Here is a 12401-nt window from a genome sequence, read left to right as displayed (position 1 = left end):
CCCGTTTTGATATGTTAATACCCATGAAAACCTCTGTTAATTTAGTCAGTCATGTTTATATTTAGACAAACTAACTTCAACATAAGTAAGATACTCTAGTAAAGAAAGTTTAGCCCGAAATAGGACAACATCATCTGCAAAGAATCGAAGCCTCCATCCTCTTTTATCTTCTGTTTGGAACACGGATTAAACTATCTAAGCACTTATTCTTATTTTGTAGCTTTAATACACGTGGCCACACACATGAATCCATTTCCTGACTCCCGCTCTCGGTCCCCAGCACCGCGTCCACACCATCCTCACGGCCGACACCGTCATCGTGATGAAGCGAGGGAACATTCTGGAATACGACAAACCGGAGACTCTGCTGGAGCAGGAGGACGGGGTGTTCGCCTCCTTCGTCCGGGCCGACATGTAGACGCACGCGTCCGTCGGTCCTTTCTGTTTTCTTCTTTCACGTTGAGTTTGTTTTTTCTTAAGCGAGGCGGACGGACCTCTGTGACGAGAACGGACGAACCGATCCAGAAACATTATGAATCACCACTTTATATATTTGAACAGTACTTGAATCATTCAGTCAGCCGATTAAATTATGCCTTTTTGTTTTTTAGAAACAACACGTGTAGCCAAATATCACCTAAGGGGTAAACAGGTTAATGAGTTCCCCAATATAGTTTATCCAAAATACGCATATCAAGACAATAAAGAAATCATTGGATCACTGACTTTTAACAACCAGTATTAAAGAGTTAGTTACAAACATAGATCCCGCTTCACTAAAGAGAAGGTTGTGTTCTTTCAATGGGATTTGTTGAGAATAAGAAAGTGTGGAATTATATTCAGAATGTATTCGGGCATGAAGTGTGTTCAGGAAGCCATTTAGCTTTTATTTCAGGTGTTATACGCGGTATATAAACCTTTTCAACTTAAAGTGTTGAGACTGCACAGCGTTAGATTGAGATTTTGTCCTTTAAGGATAATTTATCAACCAACACTTCAAGCGTCGTTAAACATATCTTTTAATCCTTGGTACGTGTGTTATGATAAAAAATGTGAGAAACTACTTCAAGGCATCAAGCACAATCTCACTGCAAAGGATTTTGCATTTTTTTAGACTGACACTCAATACACAGCTTTTAAAAACCTTTTTGAAAAGATCAGCGAGACGGATCTCAACGAAGCGCGACGATGGAAACCAACATCCAAGGATTTACTGAGTCTGTTTTTAATAGAATTCTTGTGGGGCCTGAAAGGGAGACGCCAGAACTCAAAGTCCACTCACACTACTTGCAATGACCACCAGGAGGTCGACCGGTGCGTTTTCCAGCCCAGCTTTTCAGCTTTTATCTTTATTCCCCGACAGGTACAACTAGCTAGGTAGCTGACAAAGTGCCGCAAGGAGCAGCTTAAGAGCCAGAAATCTTCCTCTGGAGTTAGAGAACAATAACCGATCTAAAAGAAGAGATTTCAGAGCCCACAACAAAGTTTATGAGCGATAAAATGTCAGATGTTCTGCTGCCACCAAGTAGCCAAAATCCTCATTCTTATTCCAACGTAATGAACGATTTGTACAATCAACTTATCCAATAAGGGTTGTAAAGTCCAGAAGTCAACATTTAGAAAAAACAATTCTGCTTTTAAACCATATTTCTTAGTGCTTAGCCTTTAAAAATCCAAAGCTTCATTTCGAAAACCCTCAATTCGATACCGCGCTGTAGTCGACACAGGAGACTCTTAAAAACCTTTGACTTCTTCAGTTAACTGGACATTTGGCTGTACTTTTGTGCTACGAATCGTCTATGCAATCAGTCAACAGCGCGTTGACTTCATAACCCGTGAAGAAATAGCAGCTCGTTAGCTTAGCACAAAGACTCCATGCGGGTAGAAACCGTTAGCATGGCTCTAAAGCACCTCTGGAGCTGCTTCAACTTAATTTCTACAAAAGATGTGAAAATGACAATGCTGGTAATGTACCAGACTTTTATGCCTTTATGTTCCCAGTTAATGTTTATTTTGAGATATTAGTTTACGATCCTTTTTATTTAACATCATCAGCCAGTGGGCAGTTTTTAAAAAGAAACCTGAAATGAAAATAGCTCTAAACATTTTATGCCTGTTGATTCGCGCTGTCCCGCCTCTATTGCCCTTTGTTGTGTTATTCTCACTTTTCAAATGACTGAACTACAGACTAAAAGCCAAATAGATTCTTTGATATTTTTTAAAGATAAAATAAGATGTTTCATCTCAAGAAGTCATTATTTTTTCTCCACTTGTAAACGTCTGCCGCCACTTTGACTTTGAGCTTCATTTTTTACTGCGCGTGTGTTTCTGCTTCGTACATCTAAACACAATTAATCTATTCAATAATTTACAATTATGCCGTGTTTGCACTCGGTTCAATGAAAGGCAACACTTAGGTATCAATCTTCTCCCTTTTATAGATTTGTAACATATATATTAGTCTTTTACCCCATGTTTTGGATATTAAATACAAAACGCGTGGGTTACTTAAGGGTTGACATTGACTGTTAAATGCATGAAACATAGAGTGAACATCGCACGCACACACACACACACACACACACACACACACACACACACACACACACACACACACACACACACACACACATGATTAGACTGCTCACATGAATGCACATTTAAATGCAACTTAAATACCAGAAATAATTCTTCCACGTAAAGGGTGATTTGTTTTTTACTCTTAATGTATGTAAGTGTACATTCTGTATATCCAAGAATTTTTGAAAATATATAAACAATTGTTATGTGTGCCTAATTTTTTTACTCTTGAAATGACAATAAAATGTTTTATGAGTGAAATGAGTCGTTTTTTCTGCAGCACTTATACAGTTTGTTGCTAAAGAGCGCCACCTAGTGGCCAAGTGCAGTGGAGAAATCAAATAACCCCCAGGTTATTTCAATAAATGTCATAGAAAGAAACATAATTTTTTTTATTTTTAGTATATTCATGTGTATTTTTAAATCACAATGGAAATGGACTCAAACTACATGTTTTTATTTAATTATAAAACAAAGTAACATTAAGTGTGATGTTATTTAAACTACTTTGGGATTAACTGGAGTCTGCGTGTATTAATTATACAGAAAGCTCATAATTAGTTAACTGGTGTCACATTTGGTTGTGGGGTCTATAACAGAGACCAGAACTTCAAAAGTCCACCTGTAGTACATTCAGGGAATATAATCATTTTATTTTACACATTAAAACCCACTTAACGTGTTTAGCAGATTAATGTGATGTGTATAAAACGAGTCTCTAAATAGCAGGCATTTTATCATTCAACCTCATTGATGAAGGGGAGAGATCAATATTTGAGCTCAGGACACTTTATTTAAGACGATAGTAAAGAGCCACGGGAATTATTTTGGTCTGTGAATAAAGTTCGGTTCGGTTCGTCTGCGCAAAGCGCCGTGTTTTCCGACGGTCCCGAGCGGTCCTTGAAGGCAGCAGCCCCCTGGTCTGAGCGGGTCTGGACTCTGGAAGTCGTGGACTACGTCAACAGAGGGAGAGGAGACCTCCCCAGCCCCCCAGAGCTCCGAAACATCCTCCAAATGTCCACAGAAGGAAACGGGCCGGTGGACACGTCTCGTCCGTGCGCAAAGACTGCGCACTGAACTCGGGACTAAAATAAGTAGCTCTGAGCTTTTAAAAAAAACCCCAAACCACACAGATCTTTTTTTTTTATTCAAGCAGCAGGAAGATGTTGGCGAGGAAGAGCATCATCCCGGAGGAGTTCGGGCTGCCGGGCCTCGCCTCCCGGATGCCCCGCAAGCCGGTGTTCAGGGACCGCGTGAACAAGGCGCGCTTCATCGCCAAGAACGGCTCCTGCAACCTGGCGCACAAGAACATCCGCGAGCAGGGCCGCTTCCTGCAGGACGTCTTCACCACGCTGGTGGACCTCAAGTGGCGCTTCACGCTGGTCATCTTCACCACCACCTTCGTCAGCAGCTGGCTGCTGTTCGCCATGAGCTGGTGGCTGGTGGCCTTCGCGCACGGAGACCTGGACTCCGGGGACCCGGACTCGGCCTTCGCGCACGGAGACCTGGACTCCGGGGACCCGGACTCCGGAAACGTGACCCGCGGGGGGGACGCGGACCCGAGGTGGCAGAACAAGACCTACTGCGTCACGGATGTCAAGTGAGGAGAACAGGGGGGGTTAGAAGAGAAAAGTGTGTTTCATGAGACTTTTTCTTTCTTTCTTTCTTTCTCCATCCATGCTTAGTTGGTCAGAACCTCCCCTGCTCCTCCTCCTCCTCCTCCTCCTCCTCTCCTCCTCTCCTCCTCTCGTTTTCTAATTTAAGTAGAGGACGAGGATGAAAAGGAGAGAAGCAACAGTTACGACCGTATGTCAGGGAACCTTTGTCTCTGTCAGGGAAATAAAGCACAGATTGGAGGAGGGGGAGTTTGGCACCTCCCTCTCACTCACAGTCTCTCCTCCTTCCTTCCTTCCTTTCCTTTCCACTTGTTGTCAACCACCTCTCCTTCAGGTGGGGGCTACGTCCACTCGACTACTCCCTCAGTCTTCCCACATAATGCCATTTTGTACCTTTACCTTTAAGTGCCGCAGCAAAAGAATATAACGACAATAAATAAAACCATTTAAAGCCGAACTAGTTGTTTTTGTTCTTTTCTAGTAGTAATAAAACAGGTCGCCGAGGATCGACTGGTTAAAGGAAACTAAAAATGAAAAGTCTTAAATCATTTCTCTCCCTCCCTTCAGGTCGTTCACCTCGGCCTTCCTGTTCTCCATCGAGGTTCAGGTGACCATCGGCTTCGGGGGACGGATGATAACGGAGCACTGTCCGACCGCCATCACCGTCCTCATCATGCAGAACATCATCGGGCTCATCATCAACGCCGTCATGCTGGGTGAGACCAGCGGCAGAAAAAAGTCGTGCCCATTTAACTCTTCCACGGTGTCGCTGATCTGCCCCCGAGTTCTGGATCAATACAGTTTTATTTTATTTTATTTGACCCACGATGATCATTTGAATCATGCAAAGGGACGAAGTGGGTCAAAAATGCAGCTACTCAGTTCTGATACTTTGGAACTTGACAAATGTTGGAAATACAGCCTGTTAAAATAACTGAATAAAACTCCCACAATGCCTTGCTCTGTTTTTATTTAGTCCAATAACTCAGGCGTGGATTATTATCAACATCTGGTTCAATTAATCCAGGTTATTCCAGGATAAAGAACGACTCTGATTGGCCCGTAGTATAACGAGGTTTGTCCTTTGCCGCTGTGAGACGCGTCCTCGCTCCGTCCTCAGGGTGCATCTTCATGAAGACGGCTCAGTCCAACCGGCGGGCCGAGACGCTGATCTTCAGCCGCTACGCCGTGATCGCCGTGAGGAACAACTGCCTCTGCTTCATGATCCGCATCGGGGACCTGAGGAAGAGCATGATCATCGGAGCCACCGTCCGCCTGCAGGTGTCTGCCGCCCGCTTCCTCCTCCTGGCTCATGACTAATCTGTACTGCCGGGTTCCATTTCCCCTTATTGCAGATTATTGTTATAGATATTGGACTGAAGTCTGGTTTTGTCTGTTAATTAAGCCCTTAAATTCCCGTCCCGCAAAGTCGAAGTAATGTCCTCTGGAAGGAGCCGAGGTGAGATGGAAATGAACCTGCTGACGAGTCAGGCCGTCTGCAGGTGGTGAGGAAGACGACCACGCCGGAGGGGGAGGTGATCCCCATCCATCAGATCGACGTCGCCACGGAGACCGCCGTGGCCAGCAACAGCCTGTTCCTCCTCGCCCCGCTCATCATCTGCCACGTCATCGACAAGAACAGGTGCCGCCACCATTTCCTCCGCGTTATCACAATATTAACACAGAATTTGTCCCCCTCTCAACCTGGCGGCCATTGTTCTAATTATTAATCAGGGCTGTCAACAGATTCATCATCTATTAAATATCAACTATTATTATCATTTAATGTCTGTGCCATCAAACTCCCCACGTTTAGCAGCACGTTTTCTAACCACGTCTTTCAGGGACACGGTGGTCGTCCTCTGCAGACTGTGTGCCGCGCAGGGTAACGCTCCGTGTTGCGATGGAAGTAGCCTAGCAGCTAGCTTAGCCTAGCAGCTAGCTTAGCGGTGCTCTTTCTGTTTGCCACCCCCTTCTGTTTGACAGGTGGAGTAATTCCTCTCCACAGTTCTTCTGTTTGTTTTACTTCCAATGCAAAAAAGCTCTCTCCATCTCCAGCCAGCGTCTTGCTCTCTTGCGTCTGACTGACCGCCGTTTAACGCCGGTTAGCGACGGTTAGCGGCGGTTAGCGGCGGTCAGCGGAAGTAAACAAACTATGTTAAAATATTTTATTGCATTAATCTCGGCCACGTTAATTGCATAGATTGACGCATTAATGTTGATTGTTAATACATCTTCTGTCTCCTTCTCAGCCCGCTGTACGACCTGTCGGCCATGGAGCTCCAGTGCAGCGACCTGGAGGTCATCGTCATCCTGGAGGGCGTCGTGGAGACGACGGGGATCACCACGCAGGCCCGCACCTCCTACATCTCGGAGGAGATCCAGTGGGGTCACCGCTTCGTCCCCATAGTGACGGAGGAGGAGGGCGTGTACTCTGTGGACTACTCCAAGTTCGGTAACACAATCAAGGTGAAGGGACATAAGTATCACAACAAAGTCTGCGGCTTTTGTATTAAACATCACTAATAAGAGCATGTTCATTTACCCCTTTGTCGCCAATCCGCCGTGCAGGTGACGACGCCGCGCTGCAGCGCCCGGGAACTGGACGAGAAGCCCTCCATCCTGATCCAGACCCTCCAGAAGAGCGAGCTGTCGCACCAGAACTCGCTGAGGAAGCGCAACTCCATGCGGCGCAACAACTCCATGCGCAAGAGCGCGGGGGGCGGCGCGGGCCCGCGGCGGAACAACTCGGGGCTTGCCTTGCCTAAAGTGCAGTTCTTCACCCCGGCCGAGGGGGGCCAGAACATGAACGCGGTCACCTGACATGAGGCCTGCCCCCTGCTGGCCGCACTGCTCCTCCTGGCGGCGAAGAGGACGGCGGGCGCGGCGGTTTCTCCGGCTCTGATGGGACTCGCTCTTTTCCTGCCTCGTTTGGCACGTTTGTGCGCGCGGGGCGATCTAGTCGCCGCTTGTTATTGATACGCGCTTGTCTCTTCGTCGCCGTAAATACAAACATTCCTTCAAGTCACAGATTTACTTCTACTGGTGGCAACTAGTGGCAATCAATCAATCACGGAACTGTACGCGTGTGTTTATCACTTCATACCGAATAAATGCACTCACTTCATCACAATGTGGTTTCAATGTCTCAATTAGAAGAGTTAAGACAAGAGACAGGAAAAAACATGCGCCGACCAATTTCAAGATTTTGAAGAAAACATCAAAATACACATTCCGGGGTTACTTTTACTACTTTGTCTATTTGCGTCTGTAGATGTCTCCAAAATCAAACTGAAGCTTTATGTTTATATCCATTAGCACATTTTGTTCCCCTTTTCAACATGTTTGCAATATTACCAAACATCTCTTTAAAGGCCGTTTTCTCTAAATGAATGAATGAGAACAAAAAGAAATATTGAAATGTCCCCGACCATTTCTGTTCTGCTGAAAATCAGCATATTTAGTATGTAAGTAGTAAGTATGTGATATATTTAGTAACGTAATGCCTCATAACCGTTCAGAAGACACAAAAAAGTGTCTAAATGTCAAATCAACAGATATAAAACAATGCTACAGCAAAATAGGCCCATTTACCTCTAAACTAATAAAGAGGAGGTTTCCTGTGTGACTTAATGAATAATTATTTCCACCTGTTAATAACATCTGATAAACATTCTGATGTGGAATATTATTCAAGTAAATTAATTCCTAATATGAGGATCGTTATCTCTTCACATTTTGGAACAATGAAAAGCTAATTTGCTCATATGAAAGCACAAAAACTTTATAATGTCAACGTGAATGGGATAAATATTGAAATAATATCTTTAAAAAATAATAATAATTTAAATATACAATGACTCATTTTCAAAAATATTTTGTGAACAATTAAATCGCACATCTTTCTTTTTCCTTTCAACAACAAACACTTACATGATGAATGTCTGACCTGCTCGGACTGCGCTTGGTCTTACGCAGCGCTCACGTGTCTGTGACGTCGCCGCAACCCGGAAGTGAGAGCGGGAAGGTGAAGCCAGTGGGACAACAAACATGGCTCGTAGTTTACTTTGCAAAGCGGTCGGTGTGTTTCGGCTCAGCGGGACTCGTTTCTGCTCTCGGGCTGAACCGGAGCCGCTGACGGTGAGACAGCAGAACGACGGAATAAGGTGCAGTAAGGACGACGTGCCCGTCATACTCCGTACGAGATTTACTATATTCACGGCGGAAATACAGATTTATACTACAATAACGTGGAACGTTGGTACTCACTGTACTTTGTTGCACATGTTTAGGCCTTAAGAATAATTCGGCGTACATGTCATTCCTGTGAGAATAGTATTTCTGTAATAAAAAGTCATTATCAGTGTACTGTTAGCTCAACATTTTCCTTTTTCAAGGTCTTTTGGTTGTCTTATCAATTATTTAACACAAATTACTACAAAGAAACACATACCACATATAATATATTGTATGTAATGTCCACGATAGAAGTATATTAAGATTAATGCAATGCTGGAAAGAAATTAAGTATAATTACTCGAGTAACGTTAATACATTAAAATACAACTTCTAGCTACTTTAAGTTTCTTTACATATATTTTCCATTTTGTCATATGAAACATATATGTGTGATATATATATATATATATATGTGTATGTGTATGTGTATATATGTACTTTTCACTTTTTTTCCTTCCCTTTTTCCAGGAAAATAATATTGAACAACCCCAAGAAGAGGAACGCTCTGTCTCTGTCCATGCTGGAATCCCTCCGAGAAAACCTCCTCACCGATGTGGACAGCGATGATCTCAGAGTTGTGATCATTTCAGGTAGGTTGTTGTTGTGTGCGACAGAGGGACAAAGATGGGGTTCCAACCTTGTAATGTGTGTGTGTGTGTGTGTGTGTGTGTGTTGTTAGCCAGAGGTCCCGTGTTTTCCTCCGGACACGACCTGAAGGAGCTGACATCCGCTCAGGGCAGAGAATATCACACAAAGGTGTTTCACACCTGTGCAGAGGTGAGTCCCTCTTTTATTTTGTTTCTTCTCTCTGTGTCCCATCATCATCATCATCATCACAATATCAGCCTCTAATGTACGATTTATAAGAAACCAATATTTGTCATTACATTAATCTGCACCAGTTATTTTTAGTAAGGTCTCAGGAATCGAATGTCGGGATTTCAAAACATTTTTTTCTTTCTTCTGATCGTTTGTTTTGAAGTGATTACATAATCTCTATGAGCTTTGTCACTACATTTGTGTTTTCTTTTTATTGGTTATATTATATCGCTGTGTAACTCTTGTTCATCAGGTAATGACTCTGATACAAGACATACCGGTTCCGGTAATCGCCATGGTGGATGGCGTTGCCACGGCAGCCGGTTGCCAGCTTGTCGCCAGCTGTGACGTCGCCGTGGCGACGGAGAAGTCCACCTTTGCCACTCCGGGTGTCAACGTGGGCCTTTTCTGTTCGACGCCGGCGGTGGCCATCGGCAGAGCTGTGCCACGGAAGGTTAATTGAATTCATGTAATATACATATATATTAGGTTTGAATGGGTCTGAATAATGGGGCGGACACACACCTTATTTGACCTCATGGAAACAACCGTGGCGAAGGTCTTCTCTCTCTCTGAGTGCCTTTCTATTTAATAGCAACAGTCTACAAAACTCTAGTATCAAGCTGCTATTAAAAACACTTTTGGTCCCTTCTTTTTGACCAGGTTGCCATGGAGATGCTGCTGACAGGAACTCCCATCTCAGCCCGCGACGCCTTGCTGCACGGTTTGATCAGCAGAGTCGTGGCAGAGGAGCGACTCGAGGAGGAGACGTTGGCCATCGCCCGGCGGGTGTGTCAGGCCAGCCGGCCCGTCGTCGCCCTCGGCAAGGCCACTTTCCAGAGGTGGCCGTTTTTTTTTAACTTTCACTATTTTCATTTAAAGTTCCGGGATGCTTGAGATGGCTCAAGAGCGTTAGCGCAAAACAAGGAAAGACCATCACTGTAAATATTTTGTATTAACCATATTTGAATCAGTGAATTATTATCCTCATGAAATGCACATTTTTTCCAACATTTGAATCTCTAATTGGAGCCACTTATGTTCATAATTCTTCTGATGTTAAGACCCATCAGATAGTTCCTAAACGGTGGTGTTACGAAGGCAGTGGTTTAGTGTATTTCTTCTGCGTTCCTGCTTGTTTGCGTATCATCATATGTGGAACCTCCTCATAACAAATCTCTGCCTGCCGTTTGGTGGGTGGATTTTATTCAGCACTAATCAATTCACTCCTCCAGGAAAGTTGACCGTAAATGTTTTCATTTTGATTTTAGGTGTCACATTACTTTGTATCTGTGACATCATCACAGTTTGCCAAAGTGACCTTTCCCTTGTGCCCCTTTACGCTAAGAAACCATGACCAAATACTCAGTGACACTGAAAGTCCTAAAAAGAATTAGACGCCACGGGCGTGGTGTGTGGTTATCGTACCACGGCCATGATCCAATCAGCAGCTTGATATGAGCAACGTGTCCCGTGCATTTCCCCATTCACATGTTCCGTTCTCCTCCCATGTTTCCTCCAAAGACAAATGGCTCAAGGCCGAGACGCAGCGTACGCCACCGCCTCCAAGGTGATGGTGGACAACCTGGCCCTAAGAGACGGGCAAGAGGGGATCCGGGCCTTCATCGAGAAACGCAAGCCGGTGTGGAGCAATAAAGCAGAAAAGGCCCACGACTGACGGACTGTTGAGATCACCACGGTAGGTCGTGATTATCGTGACGGGCCAACGTGTTCGGCCGTCGCTGGTCCGAATTTATTTGCATCAGTCCCGAGTCATTTAATGGGCTATGCTACTTTTTAAATGTGGCTGTGTAATTCGCAAGATTACAATGATTGAGTTTTGAACTGTTGACTTCCTGCACATTGAGACTAAAGGCGATTAGCGGAACCAGATTGTGCCTTAAAGCTGCTGATGAGAAAAGACTCTCGCCGTTACCACTCAGAGGAATCGAGCTGTTTGATGACTTTACTGAGTCTTAAAGCTAAAGAATGCTGCTTCTTGTGTTTGTATAATTGTACGTGCAATACATATGGTTACTAATTGGTATTGGTGATTTTGTATGAGCGTGTTTCTGGAGGTTGAAGTTTACTTCATAGACTAAACTAATGTTTTCACACTGATCATTCAGCGGTATAACTCATGATGCTGTCACAGAAAGCCATAGCATCCTGGTATCGACCTCTAGAATCAATCATCATTAATTACAATTCAGTTATTAAAATATGACTTTGCCTCAATGTTTCTTAAGCACATACATTTCACTGTACACAAACAGAAGAACTGTATTCATGTTTCAAAACAAAGTTTGTACACTTTTGTATGTGTATAAGGATCACAACCAAAATAATAGTTTTCTTATGTCTCCTATCATACGTTTTAATTGTACTAGTTTTATTTGCTTTCGGTTTAAAAGTGCGTGTTTTTAACGCATTTTATTTGTCGATGAGGTCACTTCCGGCCGCCATCTTTGTTCGGTGATAGTCGAAAACGCGATCCAAACTATTCTTTCCTACGTGTATTTTTTTTAACATCCCATCCAAAAGAGCACGTGACTTCCCAGAAACAACGGTAAGTGTTGATTATTTACGTAACATATGCTTAAAGTTATGTTTCAGAAATAAGATGTGCGGTTTGTTACAACAGTGTTAGCTAACCTAGCTAGCTTTAGCTGTTGGCCTGAACGTTTTTAACTTAAACGTTCATTAAATCTGTCCCCGACGTGGTTGTCTTGCTAGCTGGTATATTTATGCCTTTTATTTCTGAGTTAGCTTCATAATGCTGCTTCTAATGGTTTAATGTAACGCCGTGCAAGTTTGTGGTGTTTCTACTATGACAACGTCATGTCAGCAGGAAAGCACGTGGTATCACAAGCCTTTTTAAAATTTAAATTCATTCATTGACCAAAAACAAAAATGACCTCAATAGATTGAACAATAACTCTAAAAAAATCATCTTGGCAGATTAATTGTTGAACGTGTGGAAATACTAAGGGACCTTCTTCATTTTCTGTACTACAACTCAAATCTTGCTTCTCTTGTATTGAAGGGAAATGTAATTATTTATTGCATAGTGATGTATTACATATTCATTTATTACCGATAGAGTGGCAACAGTTCATTGCTTTGGAAGCAACTTTTCTCTCGGGC

At 43.5% G+C, this 12401-nt stretch overlaps 3 protein-coding genes across 13 annotated transcripts in view; all 3 read left to right on the top strand.

The window, feature by feature from the left end:
- Positions 1-2841, top strand: part of abcc9 (ATP-binding cassette, sub-family C (CFTR/MRP), member 9) — a 34036-nt gene extending 31195 nt beyond the window's left edge. For 8 of the 10 annotated variants that reach the window (XR_013467403.1, XM_078101373.1, XM_078101372.1 and 5 more), the window contains one exon: positions 281-2841. Coding sequence is in view for 8 of the 10 variants with exons in the window: in XM_078101373.1 (XP_077957499.1) it covers positions 281-418 (138 nt within the window). In the remaining 2 variants the exon portion in view is untranslated. The remainder of the gene's footprint in view (positions 1-280) is intronic. The other 2 variants (XR_013467404.1, XM_078101377.1) reach the window with 2 other exon arrangements.
- Positions 2842-3499: 658 nt separating this feature from the next.
- kcnj8 (potassium inwardly rectifying channel subfamily J member 8) lies at positions 3500-7329 on the top strand. The gene is made up of 6 exons (XM_040173444.2): positions 3500-4180; positions 4764-4912; positions 5317-5477; positions 5699-5838; positions 6449-6665; positions 6768-7329. The coding sequence occupies exons 1-6, from the start codon at positions 3744-3746 to the stop codon at positions 7017-7019; spliced, it is 1356 nt and encodes a 451-aa protein (XP_040029378.2). The 5' UTR covers positions 3500-3743; the 3' UTR covers positions 7020-7329.
- Positions 7330-8180: 851 nt separating this feature from the next.
- echdc3 (enoyl CoA hydratase domain containing 3) lies at positions 8181-11492 on the top strand. Of its 2 annotated transcripts, none has more exons than XM_040173446.2 (6): positions 8181-8362; positions 8904-9025; positions 9115-9212; positions 9508-9708; positions 9918-10096; positions 10779-11492. In XM_040173446.2, the coding sequence occupies exons 1-6, from the start codon at positions 8247-8249 to the stop codon at positions 10930-10932; spliced, it is 870 nt and encodes a 289-aa protein (XP_040029380.2). In that variant the 5' UTR covers positions 8181-8246; the 3' UTR covers positions 10933-11492. The 2 variants fall into 2 exon arrangements, with proteins under 2 accessions (XP_040029380.2, XP_077957495.1); XM_078101369.1 differs by lacking the exon at positions 8181-8362 and adding an exon at positions 8707-8827 and having other exon boundaries at positions 8871-9025.
- Positions 11493-12401: the final 909 nt, after the last annotated feature.

This window comes from Gasterosteus aculeatus, chromosome 4, assembly GCF_964276395.1.
Source record: "Gasterosteus aculeatus chromosome 4, fGasAcu3.hap1.1, whole genome shotgun sequence".
NCBI classification, from domain to species: Eukaryota; Metazoa; Chordata; class Actinopteri; order Perciformes; family Gasterosteidae; genus Gasterosteus; species Gasterosteus aculeatus.
The sequence above is the reverse complement of the archived record's forward strand: the minus strand, read 5'-3'. Positions and strand labels throughout refer to the sequence as shown.

Coding starts and splice junctions, on each gene's coding strand:
- echdc3 (XM_040173446.2), top strand. CDS start 8,247: ATGGCTCGTAGTTTACTTTGCAAAGCGGTCGGTGTGTTTCGGCTCAGC. Junction 8,363..8,903: donor CAGCAGAACGACGGAATAAG/GTGCAGTAAGGA, acceptor CCCTTTTTCCAG/GAAAATAATATTGAACAACC. Junction 9,026..9,114: donor CAGAGTTGTGATCATTTCAG/GTAGGTTGTTGT, acceptor GTGTGTTGTTAG/CCAGAGGTCCCGTGTTTTCC.
- kcnj8 (XM_040173444.2), top strand. CDS start 3,744: ATGTTGGCGAGGAAGAGCATCATCCCGGAGGAGTTCGGGCTGCCGGGC. Junction 5,478..5,698: donor GAGCCACCGTCCGCCTGCAG/GTGTCTGCCGCC, acceptor GGCCGTCTGCAG/GTGGTGAGGAAGACGACCAC. Junction 5,839..6,448: donor CACGTCATCGACAAGAACAG/GTGCCGCCACCA, acceptor TCTCCTTCTCAG/CCCGCTGTACGACCTGTCGG.